Below are 24558 nucleotides of genomic sequence, written 5' to 3'. Positions count from 1 at the left end.
GGACGAAAGCTGTCAGGTGGTTGTTTGATTTTTACTGACGGACGAACTCTTCAAGTCCATGTCAGAGATAATTGATGAGCTGTGAAACGAAAATAAGATCTTAATTTTGAAATTGGTGAAAAAAAAAATCATTTTACTATTTTTGTAGTATGCATTTTTCACACAATCAAATTCAAATAAATTGTCGCATACGTGAATGTGTAACTGGCAGTTCACTGACTGCTCCAAAATATGAAAATTTATGAGTCAACTGGAATGTGCGAAAAACTACGTGTGAATGTTCAAAGGATGTATAATCTCAATGTAAACTAGTTTTAGAAATTGGGCCACATATGGAGGAAGGAATCGTTGCGGATTTAGCAATAACAGATGTGAGACTTGTGAATGGTGGGGATTATGACAGATGCCAAATTCTAACGTTACCGCAGCCTACTTTCCTCTCAGATTCCTATCAAAATTACAGATATTATGAGTTTTTATGAATAAATAATGCAACAGGGAGATAATTTCTTAACAGAAATAACAGCAACATTATAGACTTAGTAGAGATAGGAAAATGTTGTTAATTAGGACCATAAATCTAAGATTAGATTTTGAAAAAAAAAAATTGATGATAAAATTTAAAAAAAAGGCTGAAACAACCTGTTCGAAAAATTTGTTAAGATAACATTTTAATGATATTAAAAGCAATGAATTTTAGCGTTGGCCAAATTTTATTTTTGCAGCATGCAATATTGTAATATAAGATCTAGGTACGTGTGAATTGGAGACAAAAAAAACATAAATATTAAATTACAATTCAAAATACACTGCATATTTTAGGCTACAGGAAAAGGAATGCAGGTAGCAGCAAATAAAAGGATATGGAATATGAGAATCAAGTAGATTTTTATTTTTACCTGATTATCGGGGTTGAGAACCGTGAAATATCCAACAAGAAGGATGACTTCATGCACCAGATCTTCATTTTTACGCCAGTTAGAGCAATACCACAGAAGATAGGTCGCAATGTGACGAAACTCAAGCGATATTCCTTCTTGGCCGAGTACACCCTGGGAACAAAGAGTAAATAATATAAAGGTCTTGTGGCTTTCTCGACGCAAGATCAATAATTTGATAACTGTCAAGTTTTCTTTGAAAGTGTCATTACCTAACACTGGCTTTTAAAACAGATTTGTTTGGCTTTTGAAACTCGGGGAATGTGGGGACAAAATGGAGGTGGACGGATGGCATTTGTAGTGTCTGCTCCTTTGTGCCAAACCAGTAATCTGACTGAAAGGCTGTGTGAAAAGTGTAAAAAAGCAGTGCTCTGGAAAATTATTTATGGATACAGATAAGCTGAACTTAAAAGCATTACTTAGTAGAAAGTGCATTAGAGAATCAGCAATACGGTTAATGGAAAGACGAACTGCCATGACATATTTACAGGTGTCTGCAACACTGCCCTCAGTGGTGGAACCAAGAAATTACATTTTAGTTGAGCTGTAAAGTGGAGTGACAGTAGTGAGCCCTCCATGACGAAAAATGTAAAAGCTTTTGTTTTTATTTGACTTGATATGACTGTTGCACTAACTACCCAAGGTAGAATAACATTCTATTTCATCACATACCCATGATGCATGTTATTCACTGTAGTGATGTTCAGTGTGAAATATCACTAACATTTTACACAAAACATGCTGATATACACACTAAACGTGTCTGTATTTGTTCGGACAGTACGCAGAGAAATCAAATCGTGCGATGGTACCATTTTTATCACTACGTTACAAGAATTTCAGACTGGATAACAATTACTTGCTACAATGCTACAATGATAACTCAGTGATAATGACTGAATTATTTTGGAAAATTATTAAAACAGGGTAATACTTCTGTTGACCATCAGTTCTCACAGCATAGTTCTGTAAAAATTGACACTTAAAGTTGGTCATGTGAAAAAAAGGTTATCACCCGATATCACTTATTTGTACAACTGGTGGATACTTCTGTTTTTATGGGCCATGCCATCCACCCATTCACTCGTAGATAATAATATCACAATATCAAGTGATCACATATGCATTCATGTGGTTTAAATCTGTATTGTATTACAGTGTATTTGTCTTAAACATGTGAATACCCTAATTTTCCAATTAGTGGTGCATGCGCTTACATAAAAGACAGATGATCATAGTCAGGTAATTATTGGATAAAGATAAGATTTTTTTTGGGGGGGGGGGGGGTCATATGGTTGAGTGGATAGTGTACCTGATTTCTGGACTGGGTGAATTGTGCAAGCATTGAAACAAGTCATACTTGTAATATGTACTTCTACTAGAAATGCACACTTTCAATAACGCAAACACAGTAAGCGTTGTATAATAAATACAACAGCTATGGTATTTGCAGGACAGAAGTTCCTTGCAAAAAGAAGAACATTACCAAGCAGTCCGTAGATTCATTTGTGACAGTATTTTGGGGTTCAAGTAAACAAATTACAAATGGGATTTTTCTGATCACAAGAATTTCTCACTAAGATTGGTCTGAGATGCACACCAGACTCATGATTAATTTTAAGTATATGGCCATACATACTATAACACTGAAGTGACTTGTATTTCTAATGATCATATGACGTCTCAGCAAAGAAGTCTTTCAACAATAACAAGCACTTGTGTAAGATTCATTATAGGGAAGGGTGTCAGTAGCTGAGTTTTTTTTGTACCATACTATCCAGATCATAAGCCCCTCCCTAAGTATAAGCCCACCCCTCTATGTGTTTATAGGCCCAGGGTGTTTTTACCGGTCGTTGATGATATTTATTAAATATGCATGATCATATGACGTCTCAGCAAAGAAGTCATTCAACAATAACAAGCACTTGTGTAAGATTCATTATAGGGAAGGGTGTCAGTAGCTGAGTTTTTTTTGTACCATACTATCCAGATCATAAGCCCCTCCCTAAGTATAAGCCCACCCCTCTATGTGTTTATAGGCCCAGGGTGTTTTTACCGGTCGTTGATGATATTTATTAAATATGCATGTAAAAACTGTGTTTCATTGCATAAAAAGTCGTGATTGGTACAGCAGTTAGGTTCGTTTTTTTATGAGAAAACTTGCATTAATCATGCCAAATGTACACAACATGGTTTGCACTCTTTCTATTTAGTTATTTACTCAGGATGAACCCCGATGTTGCATATTTCTTAGAGTGGTAGCTTTCGAAACGCCAAAAATGTGGCAGTCAAGTCGTGAAACCTGGTCATTGGACATCATTTAACTTTTCCGAATATTGTCCATTGAGACTGCTGTGAATGTGGTGTGAACTATTTTTCGATCTGTAGGCGACCGTGAAAGGTGTTAAATACTTCCTCCACAGGTTATTTTTTGAAAATAGGGAAAAAAAATCCAAAAATGAAAATAATGATAAAGATCTTGTCTTTGACTGTTTTCCCACAGACCCTACCCATTTTTACATCGTAAATACAGACAGTATGTAAGTTGTATTGTAAAATGCGTGTATTTTCATGAACATGTTTGTTTCTTCATTGTAAAAGTGTTGTGGAAAATCAATGACGACATTTTTTTTTCTTTTCAAAATGATGTAATATTTCTGGAGCCCGGCATGGTGAACGAAAGATGTAATTTGGACAATTTTCCGTGGGTGGTAAGATGGTTACAAATTAAAAAAAAAATTATCTTTTCTGAGGTTATCCTAGGATTTTACATGTTGAGGTCCCTCGGCTTATGATTTGGGAAGTACGGTATAAAACTAAAGGCACCAAATTGAAACCCAATGGCAAAAAAATATAATCAGTGAATTTGATACCAAGTGAATAATGCAAAATTCAAATCTGCTGAAACCTGAAATTAAATCCAGTGAATAGTATAAAATTCAACACATATGCAATTAGTAAAATTGAAACATATCTATACCCCCCCCCCACCCCCACCCACTTGAGTCTTTAGATTCTTAGAAATCTCATTTGTTTTTGGAAATAATCACAATTATGGAAATAATTAAAAACAAGCCATGCATGGCACAGTCCCCGTTAGTTATCAAATTTAAGATATATAGTTTTGTTTATAGTAATAAAGCTGGAATATAACCATGTCAGGAATATGATTTTTTAACATTAAAATGATTGACATTTGTATCTGATCGCCAAACAAGTACTTGTCCATATTGAAAGATATTGCTCTGGAACAGCATTCAAAATCAGCCATTTTGAATACATGTATATATATAACATGATGTATAACGAATATATAAAATTTAAATATAATAAGTCAAAGCATTTAAGAGATATGGCTCTAGAAGCCCAATCATTAAAACAAAATGGCGTCAGACAGCCATTTTGAATCCGATCTGAAAAATAAATGATGTGCATCAGGAACCTGTAATGTCTAATATACATGTATGTACCAAGTTTGAACGAAATCCATCCATAAATGCTTGATATTTGATTATTGTTTAGCACAAAAATGGCCACCATTTGGCCATTTTGAATAGGATCGTCAAACCAATATATCTGTCTATCTATGACATGATGTATAATGAATATTTAAAATTTGAACATAATCAGTGAAAGCAAGTCAGAGATATGGCACGAGAACCACATTCATTACTACAAAATGGCCGCCAGTCGGCCATTTTGAATCTTAGCTGAAAAACAAAATTATTTGCATCAAGGTCCCATAATGTCTAATGTATATACCAAATTTGAACAAAATCCATCTGTAAACAGCCAGAAATGGTTGATTTTTAGGATTTTTTAGCACAAAAATGGCCACCATTCGGCTATCTTGAATCAGATCGTAAAACAAAATAATGTGCATCAAGGTCCTATAATGTCTAATGTATATACCAAGTTTGAACAAAATCCATCTGTAAACAGCCGAGAAATGCTTGATTTTGATGAGTTTTAGCACAAAAATGGCCACCATTCGGCCATCTTGAATCAGATCGTGAAACAAATTGATGTGCATATATATAATATCATGTATGATGTATGTGTGAAGTTCGATTGTGATTGGTTCAGGCATTTCTAAGATACAGGTCCGGACGCACGCACGGACACACAGAGGTCAAAACATAAGTCCCCGTTTTCGGACTGCGTTCGAACAGGGACTAAAAAAACAAGCCACAGTGAAATGACTGACATTCAGTCATCTTGTATCTGATTGTCAAACGAGTACTTGTCCATATTGAGAGATATTGCTCTGGAACCGTAATGATTGAAGCAAAATTGAATACACCTGTATTTCTATGACATGATGTATAATTAATATATAAAATTTGAACATAATCAGTCAAACTCAAAGAATGTCAAAGAGATGGTTTATGATATAGAACTGCATTCATTAAAACAAAATGGCCTCCAATCAGCCATTTTGAATCTGATGTGAAAAACAAAATGGCGAGTATCAAGAACCAATAATGTCTAATATATGTACAAAGTTTGAACGACATCCATCCATAAACAACAAAGATCTGGTTCCGGAATGCTTGATTTTCGATGATTTATTAGCAGAAAAATGGCCATCATTCTGCAATTTTGAATCGGATGGCCAAACCAATATATCCGTATATATCTATTACATGATGTACCGGTATAATGAATATTTAAAATTTGAACATAATCCGTCAAAGTAAGTCAGATATATGACACTAGAACTGCATTCATTTAAACAAAATGACCACCTGTTGCCACCTATCTGAAAAACAAAATGACATACTTCCATGTCTAATATATAACAAGTCTGAACAAAATTCACTTGTAAACAGCCAAGATCTGGTTCCGCAATGTCAGAAATGCTTGATTTCAGTACAAAAATGGCTGCCATTCAGCCATCTTGAATCAGATTGTGAAACAAATTGATGTGCATACATATAATATTATGTATGAAGTATGTGTGAAGTTTTAATGTAATTGGTCCAGGCATGTCTAAGATATGCATGCACGGACAAAACTTTTGTGAATTTGTTTAAAAAAATGACATTGGTTTATTCTGTGGAAAGTGAAAAAATTGACTTTTGCAATCCACTAACTGTACTTACTTGTAGCATTTTAAGATCTATAACCGCAAAAGTATTTAGCATTTTAAGTCCTGTGCTGACAACATTTAAGGTATGCTCTGGCAACTCGGGTGGTATGAAGTTACTTTTCCTAGCTGGTGCGCCACCATGCAGTAATATCCCATACAGCATGGACACAATACCAGCAAACTCGGTAAATTTCAACGTGATTAGTAGTTGTGTTGGATCATCTCTTTTGCTCTCATCAAACACATTGCAGGATCTAATAATAGACAAGATCTAAATCTAGTTCACGAACATACTTTGAAAATAAACACCATCTTTGATGGTTCTGCTTATTAATATCAAAAGATAGTGATTTTTTGGGAAAACAATGAACATTACACCACCCAAGACATCACTATGTAACACATAATATGCATGTATAAAAACAAAAGCACTTCAGTTGCTAGCACAGGGTGGCGCTATTTAATGTGATGTTTTCTCCACACTGCACAGATCATCTCAAAATACACATCACACTACACACGTTTTATTTTCGTGTAAACAAACAAACAATGTTGGATAAATACTTATTAACACATTTCATAATTATTCAATCATCATTAAAGAACCAAAGTAAAAGAAACACAATTCTTGGTACGTACTTTGTCATGATAAACCGAGTCATAGCAACCAGTAATCCCAAACAATGCTGTATAAAATCTGCTGACTTGGGATCCTCATCAACGGGACCATGTACGCTATTAAAGTATAAAGTTAGCTGATCCAATACGCCCACAGACACCAAATAACTAAACGTATAAATAGAAAAAATCATATAAAAGTTCAAGGTGAAAATATTTAGTAGCTAACTGTCCAAGTGATGTAATAGTTAACACTAAACAAGGTTCTGATACAGAATAAGATATTTGACTATGGTAATATATGTGCGTCTATAACACTTTCCTACACAAAACACTTGTGTTACGTCAAAATGATACCGCCAGGGTACAAGTTTGTAATGTTCATCATTAATGATTTACAATATAGTAAATCCCTGTCTAACAAACATATTTTAGTAATTGGCAGCAACAGATCAATACAGAATTAACTTTGTGAACATCCATTTATGTGACAGAAGTGCATCACTGCTAGCAGGCACAACTTGAAGGAATTTATTCGATACGCACTTCTAGTAAAGACAAGCAGCCTATCGGCTGAGATAGCTCCGCTGTTAGCAATGCACATTTCAATTAAAGAACTGAAGACATCATTAGAAAATGAACAATATGAATAGTATCAAAGCAATCGGACTTACAGTTTTTAACAAGAAGTCGAAAATATCACTTTTTACCAAAAATTACAAAAATATTCACCAAAATAAATTAATTAGAGAATTGAAGATATCATCACAAAACGAACAAATCTGAGAGAGGTCCACATGTAGTACCTATATATGTAATATCAAAGCAATCGGACTTACAGTTTTCAACAAGAAGTCTAAAATATCACTTTTTACCAAAAATGACAAAAATATTCACCAAAATTAGAGAACTGAAGATATCATCACAAAATGAACAAATCTAAGAAAGGTCTACATGTAGTATATTTATATGTAATATCAAAGCAATTGAACTATTGGTTTTTAACAAGAAGTCGAAAATATCACTTTTTACCAAAAATTACAAAAATATTCACCAAAAATAGAGAATTGAAGATATCAACATGAAATGAACAAACCTAAGAGAGGTCTACCCAAGGTACATATACACCAAGTATCAAAGCATTCAGGCTTGTAGTTTTCAAGAAGAAGTCGAAAAAGTAAAACATTGACACGGACGACGACGGACAATCACTCATATGATAAGCTCCGCTCGACAAAGTCGACAGCGGAGCTAAAAATATGGTAGTTTTCTTATTTGCATACATGCTACACATATCATTACACATCAATAGTAAGTACTCGTTAGTATATTGATGTAAAACCACCAAGTAGCAAAATACCACATCAGAAGCTGTCTTACCTGACAATATCTGTTCCCCACTGTTGTAAGACGTCTAACTTGCTAGCACATCTCGTAGCACCAACGGATTTGCTGGTACTTTTAGGACTTGTAGTCTTACTACTGAGTGTGATGTTTTTAGCAAGGCAATGCAACACGGTGGAGATTAGCTGCATTAGTCCCGTTGCAACAAGATCTATCGGCAGCTTTGCCGACTCGGAATGTGTTGAGCTGCTACTGCTGCTCGTTGTTTGCTCAGACTTTTCGCCTCCTAATAAAAACTGACGAGAGAGTTTAAATCATTTGTCTGTTATTTTGAGAGCAACTATGTACCTGAATCTAAACGCTAATATTCAGGCTGTAACATTTTGATTACATGCCTCCTGTTACTGTTACATCGAAGCGCAAACAAAAATTTTTACCAAAAATATTCACCAAAATATCATCACGAGATGAACAAATCTGAGAGAGGTCTACCCAAGGTACATATACACCAAGTATCAAAGCATTCAGGCTTGTAGTTTTCAAGAAGAAGTGGAAAAAGTAAAAAGTTGACATGGGCACCGACTAACGCAGACGAACAATCATTCATATGATAAGCTCTACTGAGATAAGCTAATGCTTCCTGTATACACTATCCATATATAACTATATATAATATAGTATACATGTATCTAACCTAGATAATACAAAATCACTTACATTCAATCTATGCATTAACATGTCAACCATTGGTCCCATTTTATTACCATATAACATGTATTGACAGTTCTCGAAACAATTTCTACAAGCTAATTTAAGAACATTAGCAGCATTGCATAGGGACCTAAATAAAACGATAAAAGACATTCACGTTAGTAATAGTTTGGTTTCAATTAAAACACAACCAGTAAACTTTGACCTCTGACCTGTCAGTCAATGAGAATAAATGCATGTTATCTGCATATTTTGCAAACATTTTGATTGGGATCTGCAGCAAAAGGGAAATTACATGAAGCTCTGTTTTGTCCAATACAGGAGATGCCAAACTTTGAGGCCAACCAATCTAAAAATGCCTTAGACTGACTGAAATTCGTGGATTATAATTTGTAAACAATAGACCTAGTCGCACAACGTGGTAGCAACTAGTCAATTTTGTGAAATTAGCACCTCTTTGTTTGTAAGTAAATACTTACTGACAACAGACAGTCTTTAGATTGAAAGTTGGAATTCTTTCAAAATCAGTTCCACCTCGATATAACATGGAGTTCACGATCAGTTTACACTAAAAACAACTTGTTTATTGCGTGATTGGGTAAAATACATTTGAACTGTTATCATCGCGAATTATGTAAAAACTCTTCTTTCAGGACCTATTTTACATTTTAAAAATTGCTAATCACCTCTTTCGAAAACCATTAAATCGATGCCAACACATTGTGCTACAACATCGCTTTACTTCTGCAATGTAATTTTTATGATCACTACCATTCGGAAAACTTCAGGTTATACCGGCATTACCATGCGGCACTCAGGTCAAAGGACACATGCCAGTCAACTAATGCGTCACAAACAACATGGCGGGTCTGTGTTTTTTTAACGAAGCGATCGAGTGATAAAAAATAACCGGTCCCAATAAAATTTTACTTTTATTTCATATCAAAAAAAAAGAAGTAACATTTTTTCGATGGCATCATGACTGAGTAAGAGGAATTATTGGTATAATCAGTGTATAAAAATCGCGAAGTGAGTTATGTCATGTCGTAACTTTGATGATCGTTTGATAGTTTTATTTGTGCGTTCATTACTGTGAATGTAAACATCCTAGAAGTTGATGGTACGAATAATAAATTACAACAATACGCCAAATAATTACGATTTTTTGAAGGAGAATGTTTTTGGAGTAAATAAGATCATGGAATTCGTGAACATATTCCTGGCTGAAACGTTTCAAATGCGATTCATTTAACCTTTTATAATAGACATTATTGCAACAATAATTTATGTGTTGCTGTTTTTAGTCTGCAGCATTTGCATTTCGAATATATTTCATTTTTAAATTCAAACTCTTCTAAATTGTGAAACATAATGTTTTTACTCAAATAAAAAAATATTTGCACTGTGACCGAGCTCATTAATATTCATTGCCAAATTAATATTCATATATCTCATTAATATTCATGACCGACCAGCATTTCTGTTGGGCTGGCGAGATCCCTGACTTATGGCTATACTGGTATTGCACTACATAGCTAAAATAAACCAACAGTGTGTAGTAGGAGTTAAATGGAACTTACTTGGTGGGAATAACAAGCGGTTTGACTTCCGTTGACTCACCAATTACCAACATGATTCTAGATAATGCAGTGAGACCACCACAGGACTGTAAAGCTAACTGATCTGCCTGAACCTAAATACAAAATAAAGTAACATTAAAACGACATGCTCTGTGTGAGGTTAAATATGGGCCTCATTTAACATTCACAATGTATTGTTTGTACTAACCTTCTTATCTAGAATCCTGCTGATTTCACCCACAGCTCTGTCCAGTGCTGATACTCTGTTCACTGGCCATGGACCACTTCCCTGAGTCTGTAAATACTTATTGATATCTTTCACAGCTTTCTGAAGTCTGAAGCAAATATTAAAGTCAAATGTATCAGATGAGTGTATTTAATTGAAGACAGACTGCAACGTACATTAAAACATTTTACTGGTGTGGGGTAGAGTGAGAAAATAAGGAATCTAGCAAAGAAACATTACAAAACTCGCCCCTAGAGAGGCGCTGTTTGTGTTTGTGTCTGGAGTTCCGGGTCATTTTCTTAACTGAGTCACTGTAATGCAAGTTCACAACTCTTGGGTCATTTAAACGTATGGCTGCCTTCATCAAGAGAAATTTCCACTTTAATTATCGGTAATGCCAGTTCTATTTAAAATTGCATGTTCTGGTTGTACATGCTATACAAGGCCCCTGATATTTTTATACAACATGGTCTAATACTAGTCCACTACCATGCACTGAACTATGTACAGTGATGTGAAGGTGTGAATGATATGTCAATAAAAACTTTATTATAATTTGCAGTCACACCATAAACTGTCCAGTTTTCTATGGACTATGTTTAGCATGAAATAAGAAACCAGATCATGTGTAGCACAGTGCTAGTTCACTACCAAGCACTGAACTATGTACAGTGATGTGAAGGTGTGAATGTCAATTAAAACTTTATTATACTATACCAGTGTATCACTGCCATCAATGCATCATTGTGATTGGTTGGGAGACTGTTTTAATTTATGCAAGCCATGGTTAAATAGAGCATAATACACAGTTATGGTGTTCCAAATAAGGCCCCAGAATATGAATACAAGTACAAGTTCAATGCGTAAACAAATAAAGGGAAGGACATTTAAATATTAGGGAAATTTTGGGGTAATATTGATAGCATGAAGATATTATATACATATTTTATTTTAGTAGTGGTTAAATAAAAAATAATTGTACAACCTACAATTTTTGCATGCGACCTTGATTTCATTGTCTGCAACATAAACATGGTCGAGTATCATGTACGGGAGCTACCAGAGCAAGATTTTCTTGCAGAAACCGACGAATTCGTCCAGACGAAGAGAAAAAAAACGCTAATTCACTATTGGATATGGCTTTGGGAGAGTCCACAGGTGCTTGTGTTCTATCATGCCTAATGGATACAATGGTAGTAAAACTTACTTAGCTCTGTTTTCTGAATCGCTTCCTAGTGGCTTGCACTGATGGAGGTTGTTATCATAATCCTTGCCCTTGGAAGACATTCTCTGTCGAATCTTTCGGGCTCTCTTGCGAAATGTTTTTTGTCTCTCCTTTTCAGCCACCATTTGTGGATCACTTCTGGCTTCTGGTGCATTGATGATTTGTTTCCAAGAATGGTTTTCCTTAAAATAAAAATCAATAACATTTAATTTCATCCATAATCAGAAAATACAAAAGGTACTAAGCGGTTGGTTTAAAATTGGCAAATACACAAATTTTATACTGATGAATAATATGTTTGAAAACAAGTGATTACAAACATTTTGAGTTATTGAGGCCACAGGAATTGTTAACAACAATGACGCAGATGAGGACAGACTTTCAGTACACTAACAATAACCATTCATTGTCTGTCCATAAAAAGATATTACAATGATTAATGGATATAACAGGAATTATAATCCAAACTTGTCATGGTCACTCACCATTTCTTCCTCTGACATTGTCTTGCCTTGCAAACTGTCTTGTATTGTTTGTTTGTGTTTCTTTCCATGTAAATGACTGAGTAGGTACACCTCAGAAGAAATCTAGAAAGAAGGAAACAATTCATAATTATGGTTATTGTATGAGACAGTCAAATGTAGATCACCATGAACAAAATCAAGGTCAAAAGTTTTTGATTTACAGCCAGAACCAATTAACATAATAAAAATAATAAGAAGTCATTGTAAATGACATGCCGTTCTTAGTGACAATGACATAACATAATGTGCACAGAAAAGACATGTCAGAATTACAGCTATTGAACAGCAATATGTCGGCCAGTCAGAGGATATGAAACAATGTATGCCTTCAAGTCTATACAGGTCCATGATGTTCATTTGTAGAGACTGATTTGAATTGAACTGAAATCCATTTCCAGAATGACCTGATGTGTGATGTATGTGTGAAGTTTAAACTTGATTGGTCCAGACCTGTATGAGATATGGCTCTGTGAACTGCATTTGTTTCCAGTGAAACTATTCTGGATTTTATTGTGACATAAAAATGCCTGATATGTGTGAAGTTTGAGCTTGATCTTGCCGTTAATATTACATAATACTTGTGACCATCTGTCCTATCCCATCAAAATCATGTGATCTTTCATTGCATGCTTAGTAAAGTTACATTACCCTTATTTCTAATCTACCCATGATAAAAGTTGTCATCACTTACCAATACGCTACAAACAGAACAAAATTTCTTTTTCTCGTAGGGTGTCTGCTGTGGTACAATATCAGTAGTTGCGAAATTACGAAGTGTACTGAGCTCCATTGCTTTCTCTCGTCTCTCTTCTATCAGTTTTGTGTGTCTCTTAGTGCTTTGGTCATGCTATGCAAATGAACATAAAAATAACAAAATCGATGAATGCATGGATTTTTTTTTACCCATTGAACATCATATTTTGTCACACCAAAAATTATATGACGCAATATTTTTCACATTTTTAGGTATTTTGGTTATCCCAGTAATTAATTACAAACCAAATGTTAATAATTTTTTTGTTCCTGCAGATCTTGATAAAAAAATTTTAAATGAATTAATTTATACAATGGATTAAATGTAATTTATGCAAAGAAGCTATGTTTTGACTGCAAGAATTTAAACTGTTAGCATTTGCTCAATTAGTAGCATATGCGCTTATGCAGAAATAATATGCAAATATATGCAAATAATAAAGGTGTTTCAATGATCTGGCAGACAAAAAAATATTGTTTCATTTGAGTGCACTTCTAGTAGAGATGCGATTGTAATCGAGTGAATATGGTACATGTAATTACTGTAGAACCATTGAATATTCAAACAAAATTGAAAATTGTGAAATTAAAAACACACAAACATTATGTTGTTTTCAACCATAGTTTGAAGGTAAGAACCTTGTTCTGAGTTCTGGTCAGCGTAATGAAGTTTGAATTTATTCGTGAATTCTGAACTTTTATTTAATAATTACTGTAAAATCTGTATTAAAAGCTGCGGCTTCTATTGAAATGGTACAATACAACAGAGGGTGTGCATCTATTAGAGCATCTACACATATGAGAAATGGTGAATTTTTGGTTCTCAATTGTTCAAAAAAAATGTGTGCGGCTTCTATAAAGGATGCGGCTTCTAATACAGATTTTACGGGTAATTACTAATATCGGTCAGTTAAAGTGAACATGACAATAATACTAGTCACAGTATTATACATGGTGGCACACAGTTGCTTCCAAGACAGGATTTGTTCGTTATTTTTGCACAAACCTTCTGTTGTATTTTCTTCTGAATTTCCTCCTCTTTGGCTTTCTGTGCAGCATCCAATGCAGCAAGACGTATTTCTCTCTCTCTGCAAAACAAAACAAAGTTTGTCACAATGGTAGTTATCACATATACTATTACCACATTATCTCTACTAGTAGTGCATGTGCTCACATATAAAATGAGATGTGAGAATATTGTCTATAATAATGAATATACATGTAATACATTTTTGGTTTATTTGATCTTCAATAGAAGATGTGTTTCTAATATAGCAAACATATTTCCAAATACCTGGCTTTGGATTTAGCAGTTTCTTCCCTTGCCATATCTCGTTGCGATTTTATTTCAGTTATCTTAGATTCTTGGTCTTTTCTATGTCTTTGCATGGCTTCCAATTTAGCCAATCTTTCCTCTTCTAAGGCACGCCTTCTTTCCTACAAGAGACAAAACACAGTTACTGTTATAATATTTTATCGCTGTAAAGGTTCCACGTTAATTGAGTCTCCCAGTAAACACATAATACATTATGTCTGCTTCTTTTGTCAGGTGTTGGCTGAGTATTGGGGGTAGTGACACACTGATTACCAGGGCTAGTGACACAATGACACTGGGTGAGGGGATAGAGACACACTGATAGGCGGAGGGCCCGGGTAGTGACATACCGATTACCGATACTGAGGAAGTGATATTATGACTGCCTTTTGTCCTAGGTCCTGCAGATCGTGATCATATCATAATATGGGTTTAACACAAAGCACTGCACCATGTTAAGAGCGATACTGTCAATATAAGTGATGGAGTCTACCTCATTTACATACTAGTATAATGAATTGTTATCTTTCGTATAGAAACTCATGATGTCTGAAAGAATATATGACACGAGTCAAACAGTGATGGAGAGATGGTTACAAAATTTTACATTATATTCATTCGTGTATTGCAATTACCTGTGCAGCCTCTTCTTTTGCAGCTTTCTCCTCCTGTCTTCTTTGTCTTTCCTCCACTATATCTTGCAGCCTGGCTTCATTCAGTTCGTATCGTGTTAATATTTCATGACGTTTGTTTTGAGCTTCAAGTGTATTGATGAATGCAATCTCATTCACCTTTATATATGAAAAAACACACATTATTAGTAAAACTCTGCAAATCTCAATGTAAATATGGAATTATTGTTTTATAAAAACATATCTAGGAAATGAAAATTCCCAACTGTCAGTGAAAGAGCAATGGCATTAGAGGTTATGATCATCAGCCAGCAGGTGTTCAGCACCAATATATAGCAAATTTGATCAAAACTTGTAACAGTGTCTTAATACTTTTGCCTCTTCTTCCTGTGCTTTTTTTATGACAGCCTGTAACTGTAATGTTCTTTTCTCTTCTGCTTTGTGAAGTTTGTCTTCCATTTCCTTCTTTTGTTGTTGATGAATTACATTCTTCCAGGCTCTCACTTCATTTATCTAGTTGTTAAACAAAATATTGTCAATTATCTTATTTTGGTTGGAATTGGCACGAGAGGGCGCTATCCAATTTGGATGGAAAGTTTCAAAGTCAGTCATCCATAGGCCATTGTCAAAGCAACGTCCCTTTCACAAATAGATAAAATATATTTCAACGATTTCTTTACGGAATAATTCTCAACGAAACTTAGAAATATACAGTCCCTAAAATTGCCCATTGCAAAATTCAACCAACAAACCAGTTTGGTGCTACTAGTTTCTTGCAGGAGTGAGTTCTATGCGCGATTTTATTGTGTTCAAAATTGTTTCTCACACAAACACACAGTGATTTCTCAAAATGCATACTAATTAGGTAAATTGTCACTTATAAGAGTTATTGAAAACATTATGTGAAATTTTGAGGAATAGTACTAAAGTGGAATATCAATGTTCTTCTGCATTCTCCATGAATTTTGCAACTTGATATGATCAGGGTAAAGAAAAAAACCTACTAGTTACTTTTAACAGTTTGCTTGACTGATCAAAGTGTGTCTTTTAGAGTCTTTTTCAGCTCGTAATAATAGAATCTGTCAATTTAGAAATGGCTTGCTAGATATCGGAAAGCATTTTGGAAGTTTTACTGAATAGACAAGTTGTTCATTGCTCATGAATATTAGTTTACGTATTGTCACTGGATTTCATTTTTTCCCAGTATGAAAACCCAAAAAAGGGTTATATCAAACATATGATAATAGAGTATTCTATTCTATTCTATTCTATTCTATTTAATGTAAACAAAACCTATTTTATTACCTACAGTATTTTATTTTTGATTATCGACAGACATTCAAGTTTTTGTGGATAAACACACTATGGTGACACAGAGACCACAATTTCCATATTTACCCTTTCATTAAGCATTCGCAATTTATGCGCTTTTTCTTCTTGCAATTTCTCTCGTAGCTGTTGAGCCTTGGCCTGTTTCTCTTCATGGATTCTCTGTGACTCAGCACGAGTTCTGAAGACATATATAAATTAAATACAAATACATTAACAATCACACAAATTATAAAATTTAAAATAAAATTAAATGTAATTTTACTATTATGGATGAGTTGTCAAGACCAGTGCCCACTATATACAAGAGAAATTAATTAATCAAAAAACACACCACTAGGTTTTGACTTTTCAGTCAACAATCACATCATGTCTTATTTCTAAATTACTAATTACTAACTACTTGATCGTATTTTCTACATTACATGCATAGCGTATATGCAAATGTAGTTAGTGTGCTTCATTTATAGTGTTTATTTCGCCATTTAGTCAGTTACACTCATCATGACATTATAATTTTATGAAATCAAACAATACAGCAAGTGAATGGCATTGACATGTAAAGCCTAAAACAAATAGAATGATGCGTTTAGAACAGTTTATATAGTTCAATATTGTTACTTGTATATTATTTACTGTAAGTAACAAAGTAATTATCAATAAATCATTAAAAATTTGTTTTTTACCAATGTTGTACAAAATCTGTTTTACATTGTATTCTGTTCTTTGTAATAAATATTTAGTTTTGTGGGTCGACCATTAGAAATTCTGGAAAAGGCATTTGTGCAAACTGTGTAAAATATTTTTTTTAACTTGGTTTCAGACTAATTTTCTTTTTCATGATGATTTTAGTGCAATTTTTCCCTCTCATTCTGTGAAATACTTTTCCACTAAGATTTTGGAGAGCAGATTCCTTTCTGTCACTGATCCCGGCAAAATTTTTCGTCCATGATTTTTTTTTTTCCCCTGTGCAATTTTTTTTTTATTGAAACTCTTTCCCTTGAGTTTGTAATAGTCAAGCCCTTATATTGTTGACATATTTTGATTATGCATAAATTAAATGAATATTACAATGTATATGTGTTATTGGAACTGTGACAAGAATTAAAAGTGACAGATTCTCAGAAGACCCTTGTACAAGCCTACTTTGTTAGTGTTCAGATTGAGAGCTTATTCCCTGTTACCAACTGTTCATCAGTCAGGGTAGAAAGTAAATCAATTCAAAATCATTGTGATACTTTGGCGGGTAGTGAATGTATGTATATACTGTACTTCCCCGATCATAAGCTCCTCCCAGAGTATAACCCCACTCCTTTATTCTGAGACTTAACTTAAATTTTGTCAGTACGACATAGCATTTTGATTGGTTAATAAAAGACTTGACCTGTTAGGTCAAAGGATGTTGTTTCAGGTCAAATCGTGCTAAAAAACATCATGGGGGAAATTGCTTTGCATGAAGAGTTTATGTATGATCGCTTTTTTTTTCTTCAAAAAGACGTACATTGTAATATTCCCTGAACGAAAGATGTAATTTGGATAACTTTTGGAAGGTAGTGTGATGGTTACAATGTTGAGCAAAAAAAAATCATCTTTTCTGAGGTGGTCCTGAAGTATAAGCCCACTCCTTATTTTTCTCGTTTTTACACGTTGACGTTCGGGCTTATGATCGGTATACATGTCAATCAAAAACATTTTCACTGGATCTAATTTTATCGGATGTGATGTTGCAGGGATATTCACTATCTTAAATTCACTGGCTTGTGAAGAAAACAAAAAAATTTCTTGTTATTATTGAATAGAGTAAAAGCCTTTATTTTTCATGGCATTTAATTTCACTATTTCAATATTATGTGCATATTCATTGGGTTTTAAGTTCATGAATTTGTCAGTGAAACAACAAGTTCTATTACTATTATTTTACATGTTCATGTGAATTTAATTTAGTTGATTTTACTTTACAGCAAAAATAGCAAAATGAATGCATTTACAGTATTGACGAATTTAGCCCATTTAGCTATCAGCGAATTAAGTGAAAATAAAACCCAGTGAATGGTCAAATCTCATGCAGCATATAAGTCAATTGGGTTATATGTAGGTCAATGGGGATATTTGTAGGTCAATTGGGTTATATGTAAGTCAATGGAAATATTTGTAGGTCAATGGAATATATGTAGGCCAATGGGGATATATGTAGGTCAATGTTGTATATAGGGCGATGGAACCAGCAGCAATTCACAAAGGCCACAAAGGACTTTGCTAAGAATTTTGTTGTTGTTATCACCTGTTAATTATGGTATAATACAATAGTCAATAAATACAATTTTTTTGCAAAACAAAAAAACATTTCATGAAATGTGAGGTTTAGACCACAGATGATGTTAATTCATAACAACCCAACACCATTACCCACAATCCTTTGCAACACAGGATTAGTTCAGTCTGTGCTGCCACAAACCTACCTTATTCTGTTTTTTACATTTCACAAAAAAAAAAGAAAAGAAAGAAAAAATGATTACATGATTGTATGAATCCTAAAAGATTGTCAATCTAGTTCAAATGATTGACACTTGTCCAAACTGTTCAGTCTGCTGTGCATGACCAGACCAGAGTTTTTATAGTTTTTCTTCCTTTCATTACGAGTAAAAGTTCTGACCTATGAAGCAGAATAATGCACTACAACTAAATTAAGAAATGAAAGAATAATTTATAGCAGTACAAAGAGTCAAGGAAAGGAAAATGATAATTTGTGACATACACTAATAACAGAACAAAAGTTGAGGATATCAAAGAAAATGTCAAAGAAATAGAGAAGGGAAGAACATGCAAGCTGGATGTCAAGACACCAGATGGACACCAGAGGACAAAGAGAAACATAATGTCAGGGGGAAACATTCCAGTGGAAGGTCAGAGAATACTGGAAAGATATGAACAAAGCATCAAGATCATCATGGTGATGGTCAAGTTCAAGAAAATGATGACGATAATAAAGATGATAATCGAAATGAAGACAAGAGGAGAAATAAAATTTCAATGTTTTGTAGTGAGTGAAAAACAGTAATTTTTTTAGCAACATAGAGACAGTATGCTAATCTATAAATGTGGCTCCTTGTATTAAATATGAGTAGACAAACACATACCTTTTTCTTGATGGTGACGACAACTTCTCATGCATATGTAATGCATGACCTGGTGACCTCTCAGTTGACTCTACGATATCACCCCAAGATGATGTCTCTCGTTTATCATACTGATCAATGATATCACCCCAGTCCAACGTCTTTTGAGACAACTCCAAGGAGCTCATAGTATTCTGAAATATCATTGTTGAATGCAGTGACTTATACATGCGTTGTTCAACCATTCTTATATTGATCCCTGGGGACGCTATGCACTCTTGTTAAGGATCGATTTATTTAAGGATAACCAACAGAACTAAAGCCTATTTACAGACTCTGAATTAAAGCAAGTTCTAGCCATCCCATTGTAATCCACTTGTGTAACAACGTTGCTGTAAATTTTGCATTGAGGACGGAACAGCTAAGAGGACCGACCTATTTACAACACCTACTGGTATGACATTAAATAATTGTCACAATTATAGTTATATTAAGTGATTTGAGCTAAACTGAATGCAGTAAGTTATATAAATGCTAACAATCGCATCAGACACTATTTTCATTGGTTAATGACATGTGAGGTAAAATGCAAATGACCGCATCATACAACATCATTTTTGTCATGTCAATTGAGACAGTGTACAGAACATAAAGTAATAAAGATTAATTTGTTATTGACAGTTTTTGAAGAAATGAGAAGCTTTGCTCCAAAGTTTAATTTTTTTGTAATGTTTCAAATTAGTGATTTGTGTGACACTAAAATAAACTTGAAATACACCATGACAGCTAACAGACAATAATTCAGCATCTTACCCCAAGATCACTTTCCTCTTCATTTTCTGTTTCAACTACAATTTCTTTATTCTCTTCTTCTTCAATTTCTTTGAAAAGTTTTTCTTCCTCTTCTATTGCAGACGCCATCGCCTCTTCTTGACATTTCTCTAATTGTGTAGTTAACGTCTCTTCTTCATCAAGTACTGCCACCATAGCCTGGTATGTAAGTGACAAGATGGAATTTGTACAATAGTTTCCTTTGAGTGGTTATTGAGACATATAAACAAAGGATAGTACTCAAACATGACATTAATAATTTTTAAGGTACCAACATTTGTGATGTAGTTTATCCCAAATAATAGAAATCAGAACATTCAACGAGTGCAGACATGTTTTGGAATAAATGCAGAAACAGCTTTTCACTGAAATCAATTGTTTTCAGTGCTACATGTAGATGTTACATCTGTTTGCATGTCTAATTTTAAAACACCATGATATTTTTGAGAGTAGCAGGGTTCTGATACTTGATTAAAGATTATACTACAAGCCCTTTCATGGTAATTATTAATCTATTATACAAAATATAAGTTTAACTCAATTATTAAAAATGGTGTGCACATATAGTCCTCATTTCCTCACCGGTGAGAAGCCAACTACAAGTTATAGAGGGATTACTATTCTATTACAATGTAGTCACCTAGTTGACCCTTCACATGATGAGATACATGTAGTCAAACAGTAAATTTTACTACCATACTGAATTATTTAAAACAAGCCATGCATGACACAGTCCCTGTTAGTTATCAAATTGAAGATATATAGTTTTGTTTATAGTAATATAGCTGGAATATAACCATGTCAGGAATATGATTATGATTGTTTAACATTAAAATGATTGACATTTGTATCTGATCGTCAAACAAGTACTTGTCCATATTGGGAGATATTACTCTGGAACATCATTAATTAAAACAAAATCAGCCATTTTGAAAACATGTATATATCTATAACATGATGTATAACAAATATATAAAATTTTAACATAATCAGCCAAAGCATGTCAGAGATATGGAACTATAAGCACATTTATTAAAACAAAATGGCCGCCAGTTAGCCATTTTGAAACCGATCTGAAAAATAAAATGACATGCATCAGGAACCCGTAATGTCTAATGTATATACCGAGTTTGAACGAAATCCATCCATGAATGCTTGATATTTGATGATTTTTTTAGCACAAAAATGGCCACTATTTGGCCATTTTGAATAGGATCGTCAAACCAATATATCTGTATATCTTTGACATGATGTATATTGAATATTAAAAATTTGAAAAAAATCAGTCAAAGCAAGTCAGAGATATGGGTCTAGAAGTCCATTCATTATAACAAAATGGCCACCAGTCAGTCCTTTTGAATCCGATCTGAAAAATAAAATTGTTTGCAACAAGGTCCCATAATGTCTACTGTATATACCAAGTTTGAACAAAATCAATGTGTAAACAGCCGAGAAATGCTTGATTATGATTATTCGGCCATCTTGAATCAGATCGTGAAACAAATTAACGTGCATATGTAATAATATCATGTATGATGTATGTGTGAAGTTTGATTATGGTTCGTCGAGGCATTTCTAAGAAACAGGTCCGGACGCATGCATGAACGCACGGAAGCACAGACACACAAGGGTCAAAACACAAGTCCTAAAAACAAAATCCCAATAATAGTGTAAACGACAGACAATACAGGATCCCACAATTCCACAGCTCATTCCTGAGACTTGACAGGGTCCCTTTCACATTTGACCCCAAAATGAGAAAAGAACTGATTTTCATACTCACACTTTGCAGCTGAGATGCCAGTTCATCATCTTCTTGCTTCATTTCGTTATCAGAGGTTACAACATGCTCTGTTCCTTCTAAGTGATATAAAAAAATGACATCATAACATTAACCACTCATTGCGAATTATGATTACAGTGTAAACAATACAGTTATTTTTTTTACCAAACCAATTATTGACTGATGGTATCCAAGTGGTGTGATATGCAGTGATATACATTTCTAAAAATAATAATTAAAATGAGTGAATTTGTTCAAGAATTGATTAGTTTTTTGCTTGGATTGTTTTTCATGTTTTGCAAAGCATGTATTTATGTGTGTTTTGTAGTTTTGAATACAGCGATAATCTCACTCATTTCCGTTTATGTACTCAAGCCTTTCTAAGCATCCACTGATGCTATTGGTTAAAAATATACTTAATGTCAAATGTCAAAGTTGTGTAGAGATTTCTAGTTTCAAATGGGTTTAGTTCAGACAGATTTTCAGTTAAAACTGGGTTCAGTTCAGACAGGTTTCAAGTGGAAAATGGGGTAAGCTTATTCGGGTTTTTAAATTAGGACTGTGTTCAGTTTAGACAGGTTTCCAAATGAAAATGGGTTCAGTTCAGACAGGTTTCAAGTGGAAAATGGGGTCATTTCGTTCAGGTTTGAAATTGAAATTGTCATGATAGACTGACATTCAGCCCTAACTAATCGATAGAAGGTATTTTGGCTCCATGGATGAAGTATTATTGACCTATTGCTAATTTGCATATTTATGAGTAAACCTAATGCTAATTTGCATATTTATGAGTAAACCTAATGCTAATTTGCATATTAATGAATAAACCTGATGCTTAACATTTGCATATTAATGAGTTAAACTGATGCTAATTTGCATATTAATGAGTAAACCTAAAGCTAATTTGCAAACTAATGAGTAAACCTAACGCTAATTTGCATATTGATGAGTTGACCTGTTTATTTCAAACCAAACTCCAGATTTTGATCAAAATTAAAATAAAACAATGACAAATTTGGTCAAATTTGTAGTGACCGTTAACATTAATGCTAAATAATTATTTACACTCATGTGATAGACATGATACAAATAATAAATACAAGTTTATATAGCGCCTAGTATCCATCGCAGTGATGCTCAATGACGCTTAGTTTCACAGATAGGCTTGCTGAAACAGGTAAGATTTGAGTTTTGTTTTGAAGATGTTCACATTTGGTGCAGAACAAATGTCATTCAGTAATTGATTTCATAAAGATGGCGAGGAATGGGCGAATGACCGGTCACCATAATTCTTGAGATGAGTTCTAGGTACAGTGTATGTTTCTTACTTGAGCAAAGGGTTCTCTGGTTTTGATTTTTGTGAATAAGGTTCCGATATGTATGGTGGTGTCAATCGATGAAGTGACTTGCATGTGATTAGTAAAATTTTGAAGTGTATCGTATAGTGAACTGCCAACCAATGTAATTTACAAAGAACAGGAGTGATATGATCAAATTGTTTGGTATGTGTTAATTAGACGGGCAGCACAAAATGGAGCCAGTTTATTTGTGAGATTCCCTAATTTGCCCATGACATTCATAATCTGTTTCTAGCACAAAACAGAGGATTCTGAAACAGATGCATGTGTATATGTATGTGTAAAGTTTGAACATGATCAGTACAGCCATGGTAGCAATATGGCTCAAAAAACAGCATTCGTTAATCAAAGACAGCTTAAAAAGAACTCCCGTGTGCTGAAAGTATTGGAGACACATTAAAATTAATTCAAAATTTAAGATTTGCTTTTCAAACAAGAAGCTTGGCATCTCATTTTTATCTGCTATTTGAGATGCATAACATGAAAAAAATATGATTCACATTATCAAAATTTATACATACATACAGAAAATGTATTATGCATAGATTTAGGTCTGTATATTGTTTCAGGGCGCACATGTACAAAGTTCATTATAATGTGATGATTAACTAAATTAGTGAAAGGCTGAAAGGTAAATTATTATGCAAATTAGGTAATTATTATAGATATATATATAAACCTAAATCTAATTTGATCATCACATTGTGTTAGAATACAAATTCATTAAATTAAGATAAGTACTGTTGCAGACAATCTTTGTACTGAGTTTTATTGAAATGTGATTAGAACCAAAAATTATTATTTATGTAAGTTAGGTAATTAATATGATCTGATTTTAATTCAAAACTGAGCAGGTCTGTGCATTGTTCTGGAGCATCAATGTACCAAGTTTCATTGAAATGGAATAATTAGTACATGTGATAGTGTAAAAGCTGAAAATTGGTTAAATATGCAAATTTGGTATTTAACATGCACATATTTACTTAAAATTAATCAGGTCTTTAGATTGTTCTGGAGCATCTATGTACCAAGTTTCATTGAAAAGTAATGAAGTAATAGTACTTGAAATATCAAAAGCTGAAAAGTTGATTAATTATGCAAATTAGGTAATTAATATTTCACATATCTGTCTGTTTATCGTCCTATGCATCTATGTAAGTTTCATTGAAATGTGATGATTAGT

General features: G+C 33.8%; 1 protein-coding gene across 4 annotated transcripts in view; it reads right to left on the bottom strand.

The window, feature by feature from the left end:
- The window catches only part of LOC100368258 (S phase cyclin A-associated protein in the endoplasmic reticulum-like), a 78974-nt gene that overhangs the window by 40663 nt on the left and 13753 nt on the right, over positions 1 to 24558 (bottom strand). For all 4 annotated transcript variants that reach the window (XM_085506891.1, XM_078011589.2, XM_085506893.1 and 1 more), the window contains 18 exons: positions 22018 to 22094; positions 20217 to 20393; positions 19425 to 19597; positions 16357 to 16468; positions 15331 to 15471; positions 14962 to 15117; positions 14306 to 14448; positions 14018 to 14099; positions 12950 to 13105; positions 12220 to 12321; positions 11717 to 11916; positions 10492 to 10618; positions 10284 to 10396; positions 8710 to 8833; positions 8029 to 8288; positions 6670 to 6816; positions 6044 to 6284; positions 900 to 1052 (listed from right to left, as the gene is read on the bottom strand). In XM_085506891.1, the coding sequence (XP_085363017.1) occupies positions 900 to 1052; positions 6044 to 6284; positions 6670 to 6816; positions 8029 to 8288; positions 8710 to 8833; positions 10284 to 10396; positions 10492 to 10618; positions 11717 to 11916; positions 12220 to 12321; positions 12950 to 13105; positions 14018 to 14099; positions 14306 to 14448; positions 14962 to 15117; positions 15331 to 15471; positions 16357 to 16468; positions 19425 to 19597; positions 20217 to 20393; positions 22018 to 22094 (2684 nt within the window). The remainder of the gene's footprint in view (positions 1 to 899; positions 1053 to 6043; positions 6285 to 6669; positions 6817 to 8028; positions 8289 to 8709; positions 8834 to 10283; positions 10397 to 10491; positions 10619 to 11716; positions 11917 to 12219; positions 12322 to 12949; positions 13106 to 14017; positions 14100 to 14305; positions 14449 to 14961; positions 15118 to 15330; positions 15472 to 16356; positions 16469 to 19424; positions 19598 to 20216; positions 20394 to 22017; positions 22095 to 24558) is intronic.

Source organism: Saccoglossus kowalevskii, chromosome 13 (genome assembly GCF_978046115.1).
Source record: "Saccoglossus kowalevskii chromosome 13, keSacKowa6.1, whole genome shotgun sequence".
Lineage (NCBI taxonomy): Eukaryota > Metazoa > Hemichordata > Enteropneusta > Harrimaniidae > Saccoglossus > Saccoglossus kowalevskii.
The sequence above is the reverse complement of the archived record's forward strand: the minus strand, read 5'-3'. Positions and strand labels throughout refer to the sequence as shown.